The following is a 22,438-nucleotide window of genomic DNA, read 5'->3' on the forward strand; positions in this document are numbered from 1 at the left end:
TGAGAACAAAAGTAAAGATTCCAAGAGTCAAGACTCTTAACACAGGAGACACAGTTAAAGGAACACAGTTCCTTTTGAAATTGAGACTTGGCCCCTTATGCAGTTAAGGCATACTGTAAATTTATCCCATAGCTTTTCTGAGATGAATTCAACTCACAGCAGTGGGACATACATCTTCATAACAGTGATGGAATTTGGTGTGTTTGGAATTTCGGTACTTGCAGCTTGCCCTTTATTTGAAGTGGGGACTTGTTTGCTTGCTTTACTGAGTTGTGTCTGGCTTTTCTAGGTCTGACTTCTGTGCTGGTAGCCTATATTATTTTGTAAAGTATCTTTAGAAAATCTTTTTATGCTGTGTCTTTTTTTCTGCACTTCTTCCGCTGGACACAAGCAGCATAGTAGCATGCTGAGCTGCTCCTTCTTTTGCCTGAAAGATTTGTGTTTAGCAAAGGTGATCTTCTAGATTGCAAAGTATGTGACATTTGCGCAATGTCGTGGCTCATTTTTTGTGGCCTGCAGAAAATGGCCCAGTAGATGCTGTTGCAGCAGGGAATTTCCTGGTCAGTAAGTGTCTGGTCAAAAAGGCCATACTAATTGGTAGGAATCAAAGCAAACAAAAATAATTTGACAGGGAAAGTAAACTCAGAAGTGCCAGCTTTTTAATACCTGTGTTAGTTGTAGCAAAGCATTCTGGCCAGGAGAGGACTCTTCTGTAATCCCCAAAGAGCCAGGAGATAGATTAATCATACTTCCTAATACTTCCTTTATATGTAATCAAGACATTTTCTTTCCCTGCCAAGGGTAGCCATGATGCCTACATATTCCATGATGGGGCCTTTCAAAGGACACATGAGTCTCAAAAGTAGCCGTAAGTATTCAAGCTATTACTTGAGAGGCGCCTGCATGCTCCAATGTTGGAATTACAACTTAAATTCTACATGTTTATTACAGATACAATTTTTATAATTGAAACAATATAAAGCAGCTAAGTACTTATAATACCTGTTACTACAAAAATCTCATCTGCTTAATTCAGGCAACCAGCTATCCCATTCAGGATCTTTGCCAAGCAGCTGTAGAAGAACCACTAAAAAGTTGTTCTGCTGCCTGAAACTTCCCTTCTCAGAAATGCTGTTCCACCATGCCTTCTCCAAAACCATATAGTTTCAGACCTTGCTTAGAAGCAGGCAAAAACATCCCTCATTTTTGATCTTTTTGTACAAAGTCCAGGCACAGTCAGAGGCGTTTCACTCTAAAAAAGTGCTGCATTTCAATATCTAGAGGGTGTTTTCCTACCTTCCTTCTCTCTTTACCATGTCAAAGGATCCCAGAAGGACAGAGACAAGGACAGCTACTGTGTTCCCACCACAGCAGTCTGTTGTGCTGGTTACCTGTACAAAGTGATATATATGTGTTCTCCAAAGGCAACAGAGACATACCTCTGTTAGATGCTCAAAGTAGAAGCCAAAGCTCAATGCCTGCCAGTGCTTCCTCTAGCTGAAAATATGGAGAAATACTTACTTATAGGAGAGCAGCTCGGGATAATTACACAGCTGAGCAAACCAACGAATAGGGTCTACAACACATTTGTTAGCCATTGACTAGGCCACTCCGCTAGGAGATTGTCACGTTGGTTCTGTTTATTATCTGTACTGAAGCAAGCATTTGGGACCATAGATACGGGCAAATGTTCTACCTTACTAAGCATGAAACGTAGAGTGAAGAGGTGATGTCTCTTTGCCCCAAGTTTAGGCTGTAACCACAAAATGGATACAAACACACACATGCAGTACCATGACTGTAAACTACTGCGTATGACACCAGATAGCTGTTTCCTTGCTTTGCTAGAGTATATTTCTGTTCTATAAATTTACAAAAGGCAAAGCCAAGCACATTACAGAGCTGTTTTCCATTTACTAATAATGTGACAAATGGCTCAGAATATCATATTCCCAAGCTCCCGAGGCTCACAGTAGATGAGGTATTGATTATCACTAAACATAATTTTTACATATTGATTATATGAACGTGTAATTTTTCCCACCATGTTGTGAAATTTTCATTTGTAGGAATGAACAGTTGGTAATGGTATGAAGATAAACTATTTGTAGTATAGCAACACTGCAGTTACAGTTGTCTTTTAAAGAGTAAATTAGTCGACGTGTTCTTGACTTGCATAAGAAGCCAGAAGTAGTGGCTGACAATGAACAGTCTGGTGAGGAGGAAAGTCACCTCTTGTGTTTTTCAGAGCATATTGTTGTTTTTCAGCTACATAGAAAAGACATGTTTTATCACTGTCATTGTGTATCAGTCAAACTTTAATACTGCTACTACTAGATTTATGATATGAGATTATAACTCTGGACATGATATATCCTCTAGACATGATTTGCAGAAATAATTGCAATTCAATCACTGGAAACTAGGTAGATTATTCATCACATAACTATACATTTAAGACTACAATAAATTACTGGGAAGTCATTACAAAATAGGAAATAAAAAGAGTCAGTGTTGAGAGAGTTGTCACTGTTCTTTATAGCTCATTTGTGGATATGTGTTTCCTGGAGATCTTTCCTGATATGTAGAAGCAAGATGTAAACATCATTTTGAAGATACAATAGTACTCAAAGTTACAGAAAGATTTAGGAGAAGCAGGAAGCTTTCTATAAGAATTCCTGTACTCAAACACAGAAAATGTTGGAATTCTTAAATGCTGAAAGTCTTGGGTAAAGCAACGAGCTGAATGTTGTGTATAACTCAGTCCTATATTGGACACCAGAAAGTTCAGAAACTTGATTCTGCTCAAATATAAGCTTGAGAAATCTGCCTATTTGTATAGCACACAAAAGGGCTGTTTAAGTTTGAACTGATATATCTTTGACCCATATGGTATCAACAAAGCCTCATACAGGGCTAGTAAAATCCTAGAGTATTTCTAACAGTTTCCCCTGTTCTAACATATTATGTAAAGATGTAAAATAAAATGAAAATCTATTAAAAAGTGGGAACTTTTCGGTGAGCTCAAATAAGACCACTCTCTCTACAGTCCCTTTATGCTATTTAAATGACCCCTTCATTTTAATGTTTTTTATCCTCTTAACATCTCCTTGGAGATACAGATGTGTGTCTTCTTTTCAGAGGAGAGATTGAGACATAGAGAGCGGCTAAATGACTTGCCAAGGATCAACAGAAAGTCTCTGGCAAAGAAAAGAGCTTGATTGTTCTTTCTTACGTAGAAATAACCACAGTGTAGTTTATTGCACAACGCAGTAATTTTCTGGACCCAAGATGGAATTAGATTTTATGAAAGACAAAAAAAATTAAATGAAACTACTACTGCCTTGTATATGTTCAGCATTTCAAATTTAAGGCTGTAATTCATTTTGAGAAGAATGTTCTTTTTATAAATGGATTTTCCATCCAGTTTTAATCCTCTGATATTGTTTGGATTATCACATTGTTCTGTCATGCTCTCTTTTTCACTGTATACATTGAAGCCTGAAATTGCAGATCAGGGAAGGATTTGGGACATTTCCCAAAATATTATTTTCTTCTCCTAAGAGACAAAACTCTCTAGTTGTTGTTATTTAGGGTATTGCTATTATTTGAACTCAGCAGAGCCGCCACACTTTACACCAGCTAGGGATGTTGCTGGATATTTACTAAAGATCTTGGTCCAGTTACTTCTGCCAACTGGAGTTTACAGAAGAATTGGCAAAACGAATGAAAAAAAATTTCTGAAGGTTTGAGCAGTGAATAATTCTCCCCAGTCTCACATAAAATCTTTTAAACAAAATAGAACTGTTTTAACTATTTGATTTCTTTCGTGTGGTACTAACACTTGTGACTCATTTTACTGACTGAAACTGGACTCATCGTAAATGCTCAAGATTATAAAGTTTATGAGCTTTGTATTTGTCTACTTCAAATATCAGATCCCATTGTCGTACCTGTACAACTCATACTAAATTTCATTGTGACAGGAGAGAAATGCAATTTGATCAACATTTGGCACTATTTCCATTGTTTTATAACAAGTGTACAGTCATTATTTCTGTTGATACTTCTGCACATGTTTTTGTGGTGGTAAGCACTCTAGCTGTGCTTACATGTTCCATGAACAGTCAGAACTGATGGTCCAGGAGGTGAGTTAACACCATCTTTCTGCAGCTGATCATGCTAGGATGTGATGTTGCACCTGGACAGCCTGTTGAAAGCAGGGCTTCATGCTGATGCCCTTCTAGGAGATCTTTAGCTATTTGCAGGAACATGTTGCTACCTAATACTAAACAAAGTAGAGAAATATGGCATTAGGTCTTTTCTGCCACTCTTTCTTACTGTGCTTGTCCAAAGAATGACACAATAAATTGAATGCAATCACACTCCCTGGCAGTGAAAAATAGTTTGTAGCACTTTCTCACTTGGTAGGCAAGAGATTTAGACAAGGAAAAACATAATAAGAAAGCAGCTGAACCAAGGTTAGAAGAAGTAATTCCCAGCCTCTCAGCCCAATACCTCCTGCTCTTTCAAAATTCAATATAAAATTTGAAAACAAGGCATTAACTAATATTGTATGTTGGGGAGATGAAGGGTGAAATACTTTGTTATTTACTTCATTGTATCACAGAGCCAAATCTGAGTAGGTTGGACTGACTGTCTCACTGTAGGGACTGATTCCTATCTAGATGAAAGGCCAAAAGGAAGTTAGATTTATAGTCTCCATTATTCTGTTTATTTTTTAATAATATTTGCTGACTTTCCATCTACAAATCTTGTCTAATCATTTGAGTAGGAATCCAGGAATTATGTTTGTTCAGAAACAGGTTGAAATAGATTCATGCATCTTAGCCTCACTACCAGTTTAAAATATAAAAGAAATAATAAATGCTTATGTTTTTCTTGACTTTTTTGCTGGGTTAATGAGCTCTCTGAACTCACATAATGACACCAGTCAGATACAGAGACAAATTTCTCACAATTTTCAAAGTCTTGTAGGTCACAGAGTTAGAGGAGTGTCATATTCAGTTTATGCATAATGCATTTCTGTTCTACATTCTAGCTTCTTTTCTGGGCCCAGTTCTGTCTTTGTTTATATTCAGTCCATTTTTTTCATGATAGAGTGGTAGAAATAGGGCTGGTGTTACCAAGCTGTAAGGTATTCATATACAGTTTTTATCTAATTCTGTCATATTTTCTGTTACTTACTTTATAAAAGAAATGAAAGGACACTGACTTTATTTTACTGCAAGCAGGAGAGGATAAATATTTAAATGTTTTTAGAGCTATTATTGCCTGTGACATTTCTTGCCCATTGAATGAAATAAATTTTTTTTCCCTTTCACAGCTTTTTCTCCTGGATCTTCCTGCAAGCTCTCAAATCAGTACATCATTCAAGATCACATGGCTGCTCATTACAGGAAACTAATGTCTGCCAAAGGTATGTAAAATCTTTAATAATGACAACATCCATGTAGCTGGTAGGTGAAATCATAGTCAAAGGTATGTTGGTTGCCCTCACTTTTGGCTGGCTGCTGAATTTCTTCTCCTTTCTTTCCCCACTCTCCTGCTCATTAAGTCAAGAGGTGTAGTCAAATTTAAAATTGAAGCGTAATATAGTATATTCTAAAAGAGAAAACGTAGAGAACACTTGATTGAAATTGTAACCTTGTTTTAGTAAAAGCAGTCCTAGCTATTGAGAGACATAAAGTCTACAGAGTCAAACTGTTCTAAAGAATGACATATTCCTTTCAGGAAGGGAAATACTAATTAAATCCTTGCCTTATTTTCGTAATGGTTTCCTAGTGTTTAGGTGAGTATGACATTTGACTAATAAGAAAAGTAAAATTAGAGTAAGCCCAGGTATGTGTTTAATGGGGCAAATCCTGTGGAAGAATAGTAGTGAAGGTGCTGTTTTAGAAATCTAGAAGGTTGCAGAAATGGTACTAAATAACCTAGAAGAAAATTCCCTTAGCATGCAAACTCAAAGTTATTTTTGAGAGAGCTCTTCAAATGCTGTCTCTTCTGTAAATAGCTGCAAACTGCTAGGAGGAAAACGCGGGATTAAGGAATTTCCTCTACCTGTTCTCTGGTCTTGTTTGGAGCTGTGTAAAGTTCCTGATGCTTTGAGTGCAGATGGAAACAACTGTAGTGAATGGCCATAACCATAGTTACATTACAGCAGGTCCTTGGGTTCCCAGGCTTCCTAAACAAACAATTCACTGATAACATGCAGTGAGCCTTATAATAGCACATACCTCTTGAACAATAGATCAAATTGCTGCTGCTGCCATCTTTTCCAAGGAGCTCAATCCTTTCAGCACTTTTTAATGCCAAGTACTCTATCTTGAACTACTTAGCTCAAATCCAGCGCATCATTTTATCATATCAGAACCACCATTTAAAAGCTGCACACTACTTGCCATAGTTCATTACCATCCCACTCACTTTGGGGCTTTTGGCTGGATACAGTTCCACGTAAGTTGACTTTTGCTCTTGCATAGCAAATGTCATAGAAACAGTGAACACTTAGGACTATAAAACTCAAATTGTAGTGCTTTACTCTTAAATATACAGATAAAATATATAAATATAATTGAGGGTTGTTTTATTATGAACTGGTGAAGCCAGATATCTTGGTTTAGTGGTGTCTGAGGGAGTGAGTTCCCAAAGTAAAAAGAAGAAAAAAATCTCAAAGATATTTTTTAATATTTTATCTGTTGTATTTTAAAGATCAAAAGAAAACGTACAGAAGAAATTCTTGGCATAAAAGGAGCCAAGTGCTTTGTTTCTGAGCAAGTTTCAATTTTCTGTTTTCAAATGTCAGCCCTGTCTCTAGCAGAATTCAGTCAAGCTGGAAAGGTTTTCTCACAGTGGTTTCTAATGAAAATTTCCACTAGCTAAAATTTTTAATTCTCAGGTATTTCACTGTCTGAAGTAATAATTCTTAAAAATTGGATTTGGAGTATATTAGACAAGGAACTTGTAATATTAGAACACATACTCTACTTATTATAATGCTTCATCATTCCTTACGTGTTTTCCTTGTGGGCCTAAACTTTTAGAAAAATGTTAAAAGATGCAATACTGCAAGGATAGCCTCTTGTAAAGTAAAGGTTTAACAAAGATGTTCTGCTTAATCATATAAAATAGTCACACAGTGATTTTCATGATACTAGTTCTCAAGGGCCAACTTCCAAGGGATGATGAGGCATCCAAGTTCTTTTCTGTATGTCTTGATGCTCAGAAGAGTGGAGTTGCCACGTGCTCCACTTGGAGGAGATAATAGGATTTTGTGCCTCTGAAAAATCTGATCAGGGCTGTTTAAAGGCCTTCTCCAGTAGCCTTCTAAACATTCTCAAATATTTTTAAAATACAATCTATTTGACCTCACTCTAGTCAGCAGCTAGAATGCAAATACCCCTGCAAGTCTGAAACATCATTTGGAGCACTTGCACAATCTGAGATTTGTTGTGACATTTAGCAATAGTCGCCTAAGTATCTTGGATGAAAATGTAGCCATTGCCCTTCAAATGGAACTGGAATGTTGAACTTCCCCTAAGTGATTATTTTTTTCCTCAACAGTTAAAAATAGTATTTCCCCACATATTGCAGCTATATTCAGATATATTGAATCATGCATACAGCTCCCTCAAGTTTCATACCATCTTCTGCATGGATTTACTGAAGAGTGCAGCAATAGAGTGATGGGGCCTGGTTCCTTGAAGCTCACCTGATTTAACCTTCTAAAATGAAAACCAAACTACCAAATAGAGGAAATGCAGTGTGCAAAACTGCCTATGTAATCATAAAATCAAAAAACTTTCATTACTAGAGAGGTGGTAAAGAACTGATGACCTTGAGCATGGGGACAACCTCAATCTCCCAGTTACAGCATATCTTTACCATTTCCCCTGACTGATAGCTTCTGTATCATTCAGCCCTGAAATAAAAACTTTCTTGGTAGCAATAGATGCTGATAGGAAATATGTAGAACTTTCCTTATCTTGAAAATTAACAAGAAAGTTAGTAAAGCTAGCTTTACTAGCTGTTATTTCTATACCTAAATAAAGAAGGGCTAAAGTCACAGATCTGAGACTGAAACAGCAACAGCACAGCAGAGGCACTTATCCTAAGCTTTTACCTCACTGATGACAGGCTATCAAATCTTCAGTTGGTGTAATGTAGCATAACTCAACTGGCTTAACCACACTTCAGTACAATTCATAGAATCATAGAATCATAGAATCAGTAAGGTTGGAAGGGACCTCTGGAGATCATCTAAACCCTGCTCAGCAGGGTCACCTAGAGCACGTTAGACAGGGTTGCATCCAGGCGGGCCTTGAAGATCTCCAGAGAAGGAGACTCCACAACCTCTCTGGGCAACCTGCTCCAGTGCTCCGTCACTCTCACAGGGAAGAAATTCCTCCTCACGTTCAGGTGGAAATTCCTGTGGTTCAATTTCTGCCCATTGCCTCTTGTCCTGTCACATGGGGCAACTGAAAAGAGTTTGTCCCCGTCCCCTTGACACCCTCCCTTCAGGTACTTGTACACCCTGATAAGATCCCCCCTCAGTCTTCTCTTCCCCAGGCTAGAGAGGCCCAGCTCTCACAGCCTTTCCTCACAGGGCAGATGCTCCAGCCCTCTGATCATCTTTGTAGCCCTACACTGGACTCTCCAGTAGCTCCATGTCTCTCTTGTCCTGGGGAGCCCAGAACTGGGCACAGTACTCGAGATGAGGCCTCCCCAGGGCTGAGTAGAGGGGCAGGATCACCTCCCTTGACCTCTTGGCAACGCTCTTCCCAATGCACCCCAGGATACCATTGGCCTTCCTGGCCACAAGGGCACATTGCTGGCCCATGGTCAACTTGTCGTCCACTAGCACTCCCAGATCTTTCTCTGCAGAGCTGCTCTCCAGCAGGTCAACCCCCAGCTTGTACTGGTGCCTAGGGTTTTTTTTCCCTAGGTGCAGCACACTGCACTTGCCCTTGTTGAACCTCATGAGGTTCCTCTACGCCCAACTCTCCAGCCTGTCCAGGTCTCTCTGAATGGCAGCACTGCCCTCTGCTGTGTCAGCCACTCCTGCCAGCTTGGTATCATCAGCAAACTTGCTGAGGAGGCACTCTATCCCCTCATCCAGGTCGTTGATGAAAAAGTTGAACAGGATGGGACCCAGTACTGAGCCCTGGGGGACGCCACTAGCCACAGGCCTCTAACTAGACTCCATGCCACTGATGATGACACTCTGAGCCAGATGACCCTTTCAGCCAGTTCTCAATCCACCTCACTGTCCACTCGTCTAACCCACACTTCCAGAGCTTCTCTAGGAGGATGTTATGGGAGACAGTGCCAAAAGCCTTGCTAAAGTCAAGGTACACAACGTTCACTGCTCTGCTGTCATCTACCCAGCCAGTCATTCCATCATAGAAGGCTATCAGATTGGTTAAGCAGGATTTCCCCTTGGTGAATCCATGCTGGCTACTCCTGATCACCTTCTTTTCCTCTATATGTCTGGAGATGACATCCAGAATGAACTGTTCCATCACCTTTCCAGGGATGGAGGTGAGGCTGACTGGCCTATAGTTGCCTGGGTCCTTCTTCTTGCCCTTCTTGAAGACTGGAGTGACATTGGCTTTCTTCCACTCCTCAGGCACCTCTCCAGTTCTCCAGGACCTTTCAAAGATGATGGAGAGCGGCCTGGCAACAACATCTGCCAGCTCCCTCAGTACCCGTGGGTGCATCCCATCTGGGCCCATGGATTTGGGGATGTGTAGCCTGCCCAGAAGGTGTCTAATCCTATCCTCCTCAGCCAAAGGAAAGTCTTCCCTTCTCTGAACTTTCTCCCTCCCATCCAGGCTGCAGGATTCCTGCGGGCTGCCCTTAGCAGTGAAGGCTGAAGCAAAGAAGGCATTCGGTAATTCTGCCTTCTCTGTATCCCTTGTCACCAGGGCCCCTGCCCCATTCAGTAGTGGGTCCACATTTACCCTAGTCCTCCTCTTGCTGCTGATATATTTGAAGAAGCCCTTCGTGTTGTCCTTGACATCCCTTGCCAGACTCAATTCCAACTGGGCCTTAGCCTTCCTCGCATCCTCTCTACATACTCTTGACTGCATTCCTGTAATTCTCCCCAGTAGCCTGCCCCCTCTTCCACTTCCTCTTCCACTTCCCCTTCCACTTCCTCTTCCAATTAAGCTACAATAGCTTATGAGAGCTGAGTGTTTGCCAAGATAATGGCAGGGAACAGGGAGAAAATAGTATAGATCAATGCGGGGAAAGTAGGATTTGGTTGTTTGTAAATATGCATTATGAATAATACTGACATTATGCAGAATGGTATCACGTTTCCACTGTGAATTCAACACTGAGCTGATCAGTTTTCATCCCTATCTGTTTTAGTAAAATTATTTGTGATGTCACTGTTTCATTGGACTGAATCGTTCTTCTCTTTGTTGTTAATACAGCTGCTGTTGATTTATCTGCACCAAAGAGTTTGCATACCAGTGTTAAATGTGAGTATAGTTTTATTTTGTTTTCAAAACATGTCTGGCTTCATCTGTTTGGTTTGGAAATATTTGTCTTCCTTTTTGCTGAAGGTGTTTTGAAGCGGCCTATGTGTGTCAAAAATATGCATCATTCCAAGTGTGTTTAAAATAATAGTATACCTGTAACTAACCTGTAACTAGCAGACCTTGAGACTCTTTTATATATATATGTGTGTGTGTGTGTGTGTGTGTGTGTATGTTTATATATATATATAACCTTATATCTTTAATATATATAATCCTAAGCAGCATGGTTGTTTGAGACATAAATTGCTTGTTTAGATTTCCAGTCTAAACTCAGAAATATTGTCTGTGTGTATACTCCAGAACCCACTGGGCCTTTGAATTCCGTGATAATCTGCATTATATTTTTCATTTCCTTAAGTGCTTCGTGTATCCCTGGGCACCAGGCATATCATAGCTGAAATAGTTTTCGGTACATTAATGACTTTTTGTGAGAGAAGATTGCACTGCACCTTAACGCCACCTGTTGGCTGAAGCCTGCAATAGCCAATGTGTGGGTAGATTCTTTCCTTCCTCTCCTTTCTTGAAAGGAAGAAATGTTGATGGAAAGCAATAAATCCATCCTTTACCCTGGAAACAGATTGCTGTGGAATTAATGCAGACGTGTTCATTCACCAGGTTGAGAGGCATATTCTACTTCTGTATTTTTTTGTGTACATGGTGCAAACACATTTTCTACGTAGAAGACATTTTAAATCAAATTTTACAAGGTGGAAAAAAGAAAGCTTCTATTTTTCTACAATGAATGTGTAGAGGCATATTATTCTTAAGAAATATGGTTAATGTGGTTTCTTAAGAAAGTATTATACTGCGTTTTTACTGCTAAGTAGTAACCATATTGTTGTGTTTGGATTTTGTATCATTTAGAAACCTACATGAGTACAAGGCTCCTGATACTAACAGAAGCTTTAATGTAGGATTATCAGTTGGAGGAAGTGAGGAATGAAAACTGGACCCATTAGCATTTTTGTCTTTTAACTATATACTATGTCACTAGGGAAATGCCAGTCATCTTTGTATTTTAATATTTATCTTTACTGAAAGATACTGTGTATCAGCTAAGCCCTTTTTCTGACAGATTAGCTTCTGTTTAGCGTTTGCATTTCAAAGATAAAAAAATAAATGAAGGGTATTTTGCCAGCCTAGTAGAATAATACGAAAACAAAACTAATTTTCTGCTTAGTAGAAGATTATGGCGTTTTCTTCTTTTCATGTAAAATTCTCCCATTACTGGTACTACTAGTTACTATGTATCACATGCTTAGTATTTATCAGAATGCACAAGAACTTTGACAAATGCACATTCTGATACATTTTCTTACCAGTTCTCAATGCATACACTCTTATAAGTATTCTTGCTTTCCAAATGTATGATCTGTGTAGGATACCACCTCTTTCACCAGTGGGCTACCAGAAGAATATTCAGGTCATTCAATAATAATGCAAACGTGCAAACCTATTAGAGGTAAAAATTCAAACAGTTGCTCAGATTAATTCTTAAAAGATAAAAATAATACAGTATAGAGTACTTTATTTCATTTTCAGAGTAAATACACTGCCGATAAAGCACTATGTAAGTAGACAATCTGAAAATTTACCAGATGTCTGTATTGTTGAACTTTAGATTAAGAACTATATAGAAGATATAGACATAGAAAATATAAGAAGATATAGACAAAATGCAAAACATGCAATGTATAAGACTTCCTCCTGCATGTCTTCAAGTATATCTTGCTGCTGAAGTTGCATGATCTTGTAACAAAAGTTAGAGAAACAACTGACACAAGGTCTCCTGAGCAATCTGCTCTCTCCAGCATGTAACTAGCTTTGTTATAACAGTATCTCTGGTGCTCTCATGCTAATTTTTCAGTTCTTATCAAATGATAGAAACATGTTGTCTGTCCCCTGCCTTATGACTGGAAGTATTAGCTGGAGATACATCAGAGATCAGGAATATAGGAGATACAGATCATCATCATAAGCATTCTTGTGGAGAAGAAGTTAAGCAGAGCTGTTTAAAAGTCATAAAAGTGGCATGGGGGATTCAGTGACCAGCCCAGTACTGAAAATGTCTAACAAGGTGTACATTTACTCTTCTTACTCTCAGCAGAAGCTACATTTGCTACAAAAAGCATCTGATGTATGGAAAGAAGATAAACAGTACCACTGAACCCACTAGGGATCAGTTTTCATAAGTGAGTCTGAGTAATGAAAAATAAGAATTTTTGTTGCAAAGGAAATGCAAAAGTCCTGAAAAAATTTAATTGCATTATGAGATATTATGAGATATGTTTTATTCCAATAAAGGTGAAATCTAAACTCATTTTGTTTTGAATCAAACAATTTATTTCTAAACAAATTTGAGAGTTAAAATTATCTGTGACTCCTAGGAAATCCTAAAGATTTCTCAGTTATTAGGAATTAAGAGCTACAGCTGAATTACATTTGGTGCTTGGAAGCATGAGACCAATATTTCTATGATATTATACTTCTGTGTCCCAGAGCTTAAAATCCACAGATCTCATGTTTGAGTCAGATCTCTTGAGGCTGATCAGCTCAGTAAGAAGAGCAGAAACCTTAGCTGACCTGCATATGAAGCTGTCCCACAGGAGCTGGTAGGAAACTAGCAAAAACTTAACACTTTGTGAAAAATTGATCAAAACCATTCCTAAACTGGAGAATTCATAAAGGTGAACTCACTGTACATACAAGACAATGAGCCACCCAAATCATTAGTTGATTAGTCCTGCAGTTCTGAAAATCGCTTGCTAAAGCTCAGCTCTTTGGCTCCATCATAGATTCAGTCTACTTGTCCCAGAAAGTGTGGCTATCCAGGGCACCCTGCCCTAATTCTCTTGCTCCTCATTCGTTCCAGGACAGGAATGAGAGCGGATCCACCAAGGTCTGTTCTGTTGTATGGTCTCTGTCTGTTTTACAGTTATCTGCTGTGCTTCCATCAGCCATATCAGATGGCAGTCCAGCAAAATAAGATCACCAGCACTGTCAGTGGTGGGAAGCCTTGGTATGAATTGGTCAGGTGCTTCAAGCTCATTCTGCACAATTTAAATAATCTCCTGATGGAAAACCTAGAATGAATCTGGCTCTCTGGATACACTCTTGGGTCACCGAATCCTTGGTATCAGGACAAAACCATTCCCTCTCCTCTCTGTTAAGCTAGGATTTCATTGCCAAGCCAAGGTCCACCACTACGTGAAGATGAGCTACTCACCGTTGTGTGTTCTGCACCATTCCCTTTTCCCTTGCCCTTCTAGGAGTACAGTGTATACATTTTACTCCATATGAATTACAAATAGTATTATATGTAAGTAAATGAAGCTGGATATGGCACACTATTTCTCCTTCACACATTTAATGGATGTTGATTATATAATCACACTATATGCTGTCACTGAATTTTATAAATATGAAACCCAAACATACATATAACTGTTTGCAGACACATGTACATGCTTTAGTAACTGGAAAAAGAAATGTTAGCTTTCTTGAAGATGTCTTATTTTTCTTTTTCTCAATAGTGTATTTTAGTTTTTAGATATGGCACACAGTGTTTTTTTATTAACTGTGCTTTTCCATTTCTAATTTTCTTCATGAGATAGACATTAGTCAAAATAATAATTTTCATTTGGTTTTTTAAACAGTTTAAAGCTAAGTTTCTGTGTGACTTTTGAGACAATAACACATGTAAAAAAGAACAAGTTGTTTCTCCAAACAGTTCAAAAAAATATGAAATTGCAGCATTTTATCTCAGGAAAATTGCAGTTTGTGTGAATAATCTACACATTCAATTATATAAACCTAATTTTATCTTCATAGGATGTACAAATTTTAGTTGTCACTAATCTTAGGCAATTGAACAGATCATTTAGCAAATCAGTGAAAATTAATGTATTTATATATGCAAACATTGCAAGTTTATGGAACATTAGTGAGATGGTTTTTAATAATAAATTTTACAGACTGTAAAAAAGAAATGTACATCAATATTAAAAGGGAGATGCAATGAGAGAATGAAATTTGGTCAAATGTATGACTCCACTGCATCATTCAGCTATCAATGATTAACCAACTTGTCTGGTTCATAAATTATTCTTCTCCCACTTCAAATTCTTTGCTAGTGCTAGAGGCTCCATTTGGGATCTGAGTTCCTTTGTGGTAGCTGCTGCAAAGTCTAAAGACTGTCTTTGGGGATTTCTGCCTAAAGTTATACACCAGATTGAACAGAAGTAAACATGTGTTATTATACTCTTTTAGAGAGGAGAGACTGAGGCACAAGAGATTAACGTACCTGTGATCACACTGGAGCCTATTATAAAGCTAGGAATTAAGTTGTGGTTTTCTGAGTCCTGCTTCAGTGCTTTAAACACAAAACCATCTGTGATCCCAAGGCGGGAAAGGGAGGGTCTGATACTGGCGTAGAGAGATGTTCAAACAGAATAGATTTAATAAAGGATTTACGCCAAGCTGCATGAGGAGCCCCAGGAACCGTGCAGAGGGGTCGCCGAGGGGAGGCTGCTGGATGCAGGTGTTCGATGCCTAGGCAGGACTCAACTTACTGTAAGGGCCTTATCGTAAGGCCCCCTGAAATCTGCTATAACTACTTCCATATCTCAGCTGTGCTAACCTTGGGTAGCTGCTGGCTGCAAAGCAGCTGGACATTGTTGACCAGAACAGAATATGTATGTTCAGCCTTGACAGGTTTCAGTCAGCATGTAGAGAGCACCCTCTGGGGTGCTATCACATACTCTGCCAGGCACCTGACTCCTCACTACATCTTCCACAGGTGAAATTTCAGAGTCAGTGATGTTGAAAGAAGTTTTTGTAACCGGGGAGGAAAAAGGTATTGGGAACTACTGGAGTACGCAAAGAACAGGAGCCTTGTCATAACCATTGTGCATCGATGCTGTTTTAATTTTGCATTCCTACTCTGCTACCGAAGGGGAAAGCAGCATACTTCAGCAAACATTCGGTAGTTTAAACAGGGATGAAGAAATCATGATATTTCTCCGGTACTCTAGCTTTCAGAATTCCTTTCCTCCATGCACACCATAGCTACAATGTTGGTATAAAGTCACTGCCAATCCTTAAAGAACTGCCCTTATCTCTCTAGTAGGTCTAATGTTCCTGTCAGCAATCTACAGATAAAAATAAGACTTTTACTTCCAGTCTTACGAGCTATGAGGAATGTTTTTTAGTCACAAGAAACATAGTTTTAGTTCAATTAACAAGTGACGTAGCTATATGAAATTCTGTTCACCAAAATAATAAACTTCTAGGATGAATTCTTTATTGCTCCTTGGCATACAGTGGAATTGACAACTGAGCATCCCTTCACCCACTCCCTCTTGGCGTCAATTCAGTGATGAAAATCTGGTTAAAAGAGATTTTACCAATTTTTAGTCACTTAGATCAGAATCTTGAAAAACCAAGAGCAGTGATGCTAGATTTATTTTTCTGTTGGGCCAGCTTTTCACAGGTGTACATTACTGTTGTAAATTTGTGCTCATACATGAGGAAGGGAGATCTGGCTTCTCACACCAGGAATATGCCGAGGTATGCTTCAGATGAGAAATAGGCTGAAAAAATGGGAGGTGCTCTGTGTGTCAGAGTTTGCTCCTCTTCACTTACAAGGAAAGTTGTAAATACTTACTGGTTAAGAGGGGGTTGTAGTAACAGAGTAGTAAACCTTGTATTTTGAATATGTCTAGTTTATATTGGTTGAAAGGTTAAGAAAAATGAACTACTTCCCCTGCCTAAGTAAAACATGCCAAATCAAGTCATCATGTGCCAGAATGAGAGGAGAGAGTGTGTTCTTGCTTTATTTTGGTACAGTCTATGAAGGAATTGTGTCACATGCTGTCAGCTCCAAAGATACCCATGAATTTGTTAGCAATGCAGAACCAGTTGCAGCGGATATGGGTTATGGCCGAAAGTTGCAAGGAGTTCAGAATTCATGGGTTGAATGGTTTGTTAGTGAGAGCTGCTTCCTTCTTGCCTTCCCCCCAGGAAAATTCCCGTTCATGTCTCTGTGAGCACTGACATTAGTAAAATGAGCAGAATTTGGCATGGGGTGAGAAAACAACATGGAGAATAGCAACATTCAGTGTCACTTTGGAGCATTTACTGAGTATATCTGGCATTTTAGAGGCTTTTCTTCCCCTATAAAATCATTGTTTCCACTCACTTTATAGTATTGCAGCATTTAAATATTGATGAAAACAAGTAATGCTGAACCATAGCTTTGGGCTTAAAAAACACCTACGCACTGTAGATTAATGTGCTGACACAGGCTTTTCACAGCAATAACTAACATAGCAAAGAGCATCTGAAATAAAATCTAACCATTACGGCCTAACTTGCCACTGTTTTCTGATGAAGGAAATGGTCTTGTTTGCTCTGAAATGTGAAATTTTGTAATCTCTACACCAGACAAGCTACTGCCAGTGCAGGACTGCAGCATTTGGCCTATAGCTGTGAACAGGAATAACTGTCCTTGTATGCTTTTGTATTGCACTGCCCCAAAATCAGAGATGATATTAGTTAACAATAGCAGTAAAAATTGAAAAAATAAAATTTCAAGTAAGTTGATAGGTAATCCATGATAACTTACATATATGTCAGAGTTTCGTAGATACAGTAAGAACGTACTGTTGCAGTTATCTAGCCTGATTTTTATTCTTCCCTGCATTCATTCCTGTTTTACAGAGTTTTGGAGGTTTTTAGAAAGGTCTCCAAGCCTCATGTATTTTCATCCCACTTCTCATTAAACTATTCCAAAGGCTAATATATCTCACTATGAGGAATGTATACCTTACTTCCGGTGTGAATTTGTCCAGCCTCGTTAAATCATTGCCTGACAGACTGTATAGTTCAATTTCTGTTCTGTCTATAGGTGCTTATAAGGAATCAAGTTACTTCTTAACCATCCTTTTGGGGAACTGCAAATATTAAGCTCCTTTACTCTTTCACCATGAAGCATATTTTCCAGATTTTGTCATGCTTATGGATCTTCTCTGCATCTTTCCCGATTTATAAATGTTTCTTAAATAGTAGAGTTTTAGAGTAGGACATACAAGTCTAGCAGTAGTCATCCACCTGTCCAGCGGAACAGCATTAAAGGCTCACTGTACTTACACTTGAGATTTCCACTGCTTATAGGCAATGATACTGTACTAGTTTTGACTACAGCAGCACTGTGGGAGATCACAGGCAGCTGTTCATCTACTAGAACACAGAGGTGTTTTTCAGCAACATGAGACTGATTCCCAGGTTAGACTCACCTCCTATAAATAATAGTCTGGGTTCTCTGAACTGAGATGTTCAGTTATCTAGGCTGAAACATGTACTGTTTTCCCTATATCCACCTCTCTGAGTGAGATGCAAATCCCTTTGTTACAGCAAACCATTCCTCGTTCACAAATTTCGCAGTTGTAATCGTTTAGGCTTTGTAAGAAATGATCTTATATTTTCTTTCCGATACCTGAAGAGAATAATTTAATAAAGTAGTATCAAAAATGATCCTTCATTAGAAACACCTGCATTACAAAGAATCCTCATTTCTAATTACATTGTCACATCTGCCAATTAGGCATTTTTTAAACATGTCTAATTTTGTAGCATTCTGATTTCTTAGTCCAAATGTCATGCAGAAGAAAGCTGAATAGCTTGCAGAATTAAGTCAACGTTTCATCTCACTCAACCACAAATAAAATCTCATACTTTTGATCAAGTTAGCATGATGATTATTCATAAACCTTTTTTGGTTGACATTACTTATATTATTTACCTTAACTGAGTCTTATAACAGTCACTGAGTTATTACGCTCAGGACAGATGTTGGTCTAACGTGCCTAGAATTCATTTACCAGTTTTGCTATTATTTTTCTCAGCAGCTATTTGAAACTTCCCTTTTGTTTCAAAACTCATTAAAAGTTAAATATCAGCCAGCTCTTTTATAACACTTGTTAGGAAGTTAACAAGGCCTACAGCAAGCCAAAAATGAAGACATGAGGAAAGGTGTGGATGCTGTTTCTAACTACAGTCACCCAGTTTTGTAACATCTGGTAAACAACTTAAGGGAAGCCTGTTGTGGCATTATTATCCCAGGTTCATACTCAGGCCATAATGTTCTGAATATAACCTGCCTTTAGAAGGCGGCTGAGGAATCACGCTAAAGTGTTTGCTCTCCTTACAATTTAAAATTAAGATGAGTAGAACAGAAAAAGGCTAAATTTTTTTAAAAAAAGTGGTTTAGTTCATTTAGATCTGATAGAACTTTATTACCTGCTAAGCTGTTTCTACTACGTAAATTAGTGTCTGCTTATTTTGTACGTGGGCTTTTCACACAGCAGCAAAGGAGAGAAGATTTTTTTTACATTTTTTTATTAAATGTAAAGCAACAAGAATTACCAGGAAAACAGAGTGGGAGCTATGGCATCTGAATCTTACCGCATTTTTAAAAGGACCAGATTTCAACTAAATCCCTTTTATTTTCTTTCTTTCTTGTTGCATTGACAAGTACCAGATACCAGTACAAGTGCCAGACAAATTGTATGGTAACACTGAATAAATTAATGGCTGCCATGGGAGGAAAGATGATAAATCAGCAAATAAATGAGCTTACCAGGAAGACTCTTGAATACATTTACTTAAATAGCTGCCGCACTGGCCATACCACATGATTGTATTCACAGAGAGGCAGCAAACAAGTAGCCAAGAGATCCTTGCTCTTGCTGGGATAAAAACAGTCACATCCTGTAAGGGGATTTGGGAAAACTGCTGAATCATGATACTCTTCTATGAATGAGCTTTTGATTTTAGCCATATATTACAGCCAGTCCTTAAACGCTTCATTTAGGATATGGGATCAGAAAGCAAGGGATGTCTAATTTTTACTCTTCCAAAAGAAGGAAAAAGAAAGACAGCTGTATTTTGAGATACAGAATTTGCATGTTAGTGTCTTTTTCATTCTTGGGCACTGCTAGTTATTTGGTGAAAGGAAGAACGGGAAGGTGATCCTTTTGTCCTTAGGTAATTTGTGTTTATGAGCAATACACAGAACTGGCCCGAGCTGCTCAGTGTGACATGCTGGCAACCAGCTTTCATGCAGAACTGTAAGGAGTACATGTGAAAAGAAAAAAAATGTGTTCTGAAAAAATAATAAGCTAAAAGCAAACCTGCATGTGTTGTAGGACCCCTCAGTCTGCTTCATGTGGCTGGGACGCATATAAAACCTGACAGTCTGGGAAACAAAACCTGTTGTTGGTTAGGGAAGGGGAGTGAGAGCTGCTAAGAAAAAGTCTGACCCAGGAGTTTTCACAGACTTCCAAAAAAATAAAACTATAATGCAGTGCAATGGTAGTTCTTTGAATAGGCTTAAAGCCAGGTGGAACATTAATTACATGTATTTATTTATAGTAAAAATATTAGTGAAATACTAAATGAATCTGATTAAAGGTTGTGGCTCTTTGACCTGGAACATTTGATTTTTCTTGTCCTTGGTAAGGCTTGGTGAAGGCTCAGCTATGCCTAGGATAGACAGTTGCTGTCCTGCCTCACCTGCACACAAACCAGACATCACATGCAGCAGAAGGGAGAAGCATTGAAGTGAGTTTTTCCCAGGGCCTCACAACAAATCGTTGGCACAGACATGAAATAAGCCAGGTTTCCTTATTATCAGTACTGTTGCTTAGACACAGAAACAAGCTGCTTTGTCTATTATTTTTTTGCAATGAGAGAATGCAAAGTCTTTAATCAGAATTGGGGTCTACTTTGATTGGGCACTGTACAAACATAGATAAAAGGTGAAGCTATTAATCTCTCCATGAAAGCGACTGAGCAAGTACATTTTGTTATTTGTTCCAGTGAGTTGTATAATCCTGCTTCCCAGACATCCAAATAGGATTTAGCATTGCCAACATGTTTTTCTTAATAGGATGATGCTATGAACTCATGTCCATGCAAGCCTGGAAAGTCAGATTATATGCCTGGGAGACTGTGTTTCCCCTGTTCTAGCTATTACTGAAATCTGTGTTTTCTCAATGCCCAGGCCACAGTTTTGAGATCACCTTACAGGAAAATTGTCAAGAGGTGGTGTGCCCCATACAAAAGCAATCACAAACTTCTAAGGCAGACTGTCTAGTGCAGTATCCAGATATTTTAATAATAATAATAATAATAATAATAAAGGCATATTTCCTTGCCACAGGTCAAGGAAATATTGAAGGAACTGCATTTCCTACACAAAAAGAGCCATATGCAGCTTGCAGGACCACAGCTGACACCCCTCTATGTATACTTTGTGTGTGGATTGTTAGTTTTAGCTAGAACTGCTGCAGCAATTGTAATTTAAACAACATTTACAAAAAGGTTTATTACATGTCACAAAGAATTCATATCCCTTTTCTCTAGAGCTGTGCTTGAAAGGAACATGGAGGGTTAAAAGATTTGAAAGTTTTGGTCATGCACCATTCTTGTTTGCATTGCTGAAAGTAAGGTCCTGACAAAGGGTAGAGAGTCATGAGGCCTTGCATTATCCATGAGGATGCCTCCCTGAACCTCTGTGGTCTTAGGTAGCTCATATCCCTTTCTTATTCCTCTGTTTCTTCTTGGCTTGCATATTTTCATTTTAGATTACAGGATCCAAAGCACTGGGTCTTTTTCTTTCCTTCAGTGCGTGAAGTGCCAGCAAAGGTGTGGCCCTTCTCTTTTCAGCCTGTGTTTGACTAATACAGAGAACACATTTCCTTGGCATTACAGTCTGCACAGATCACAGTGGCAGAATGACTTTAGTCAACTCAATTCTTAATATACAGATTTGAATCCTTATTTGATTACCTCTGCTTTTCTTCTGTTTTGACCTGCTTCAGCTACTGTCCTCTTGTCTATGTCCTCTGATCTTTTCGGATAGAGGAAAGAGAGTGGACAGGAGGCAGGAGCAAAATGTCATCTTCAATTATCCTCCAACGACTCATTACTTACTGTGTGAATGACTTTGGGAGTCCTGGATTGAATTTTGTTTCAAATAAGGATGTGTACTTCTGAGAAGCAGGAAGGACTTGCTATGCCAACCATAAAAAGCAGAATAATTGTCATATTTGTATGCTATTTGATATTAAGAGGAGGAAACAGTAGAGTCTTTAGAGGGCAAAAGAAGAATGAAAAGTAATACTCTGCTACTTGGCCATTGCTTTAATCTTGTAAGGGTTGTATCTACATTTTTACATGTGCAGACAATGATCAACAGAAAAGAGACAGACTGATTCAAGCCCTTGAAAACTATAAGAAGGATCATGTGCGTAGTCTTTCAGCTTCACCCTTCACCTCTAGAAGTGTTTCTCCAGGTCAGCAGAAGGTAAGTGATATTCTGAAAGTGAGGGACCCATGACAGAGGTACCATAGAATCATGTGGAAGAGACCCATTTCCCCTTAGCTGTAGTCTGAAGGACTGGGGAGTGCTTCTAACACAGCAGTAAGTGCAGGTTTATTCAACATGGCTTTTTATGTTCTAGTCAAATGGAGATAATATTTGACTCATAGTTTTGCCACCAATATAGGGTGGAAAGACACCAAAATGTGTTGATGTGATGATCCCCAGAGGTCCCTTCCAACCTCAACCATTCTGTGATGCTGTGATGCCATCCCAATATTTTTGAAGAGGGGCTGCAAGGTTGCTGTTGAGACATCAGTTCCATAAATGAGAATGTATAAAGTCCAAGGAAGGAGAAATCTTCTGTTCTCCTTCCTTGAGCCCTCAAAAACATAATGGAATTTCTATAATTCCCCAAGACTACTTGTCATTATCAAACTCAACCTTGTAAAGAGAATGAAGGAAAAAGAAACTAGACAAGGGACAA

The 22,438-nt window shown here is 38.7% G+C and overlaps 1 protein-coding gene across 5 annotated transcripts in view; it reads left to right on the top strand.

Moving 5' to 3' along the window:
* Positions 1-22,438, top strand: part of LOC134138327 (spermatogenesis-associated protein 7-like) — a 93,306-nt gene that overhangs the window by 10,767 nt on the left and 60,101 nt on the right. For 4 of the 5 annotated variants that reach the window (XM_062571822.1, XM_062571823.1, XM_062571820.1 and 1 more), the window contains exons 2-5: positions 801-868; positions 5,348-5,440; positions 10,461-10,508; positions 21,815-21,936. In XM_062571822.1, the coding sequence (XP_062427806.1) occupies positions 801-868; positions 5,348-5,440; positions 10,461-10,508; positions 21,815-21,936 (331 nt within the window). The remainder of the gene's footprint in view (positions 1-800; positions 869-5,347; positions 5,441-10,460; positions 10,509-21,814; positions 21,937-22,438) is intronic. The other variant, XM_062571824.1, reaches the window with a different exon arrangement.

The sequence above is a fragment of the Rhea pennata genome, chromosome 3 (assembly GCF_028389875.1).
Source record: "Rhea pennata isolate bPtePen1 chromosome 3, bPtePen1.pri, whole genome shotgun sequence".
Taxonomy (NCBI): Eukaryota; Metazoa; Chordata; class Aves; order Rheiformes; family Rheidae; genus Rhea; species Rhea pennata.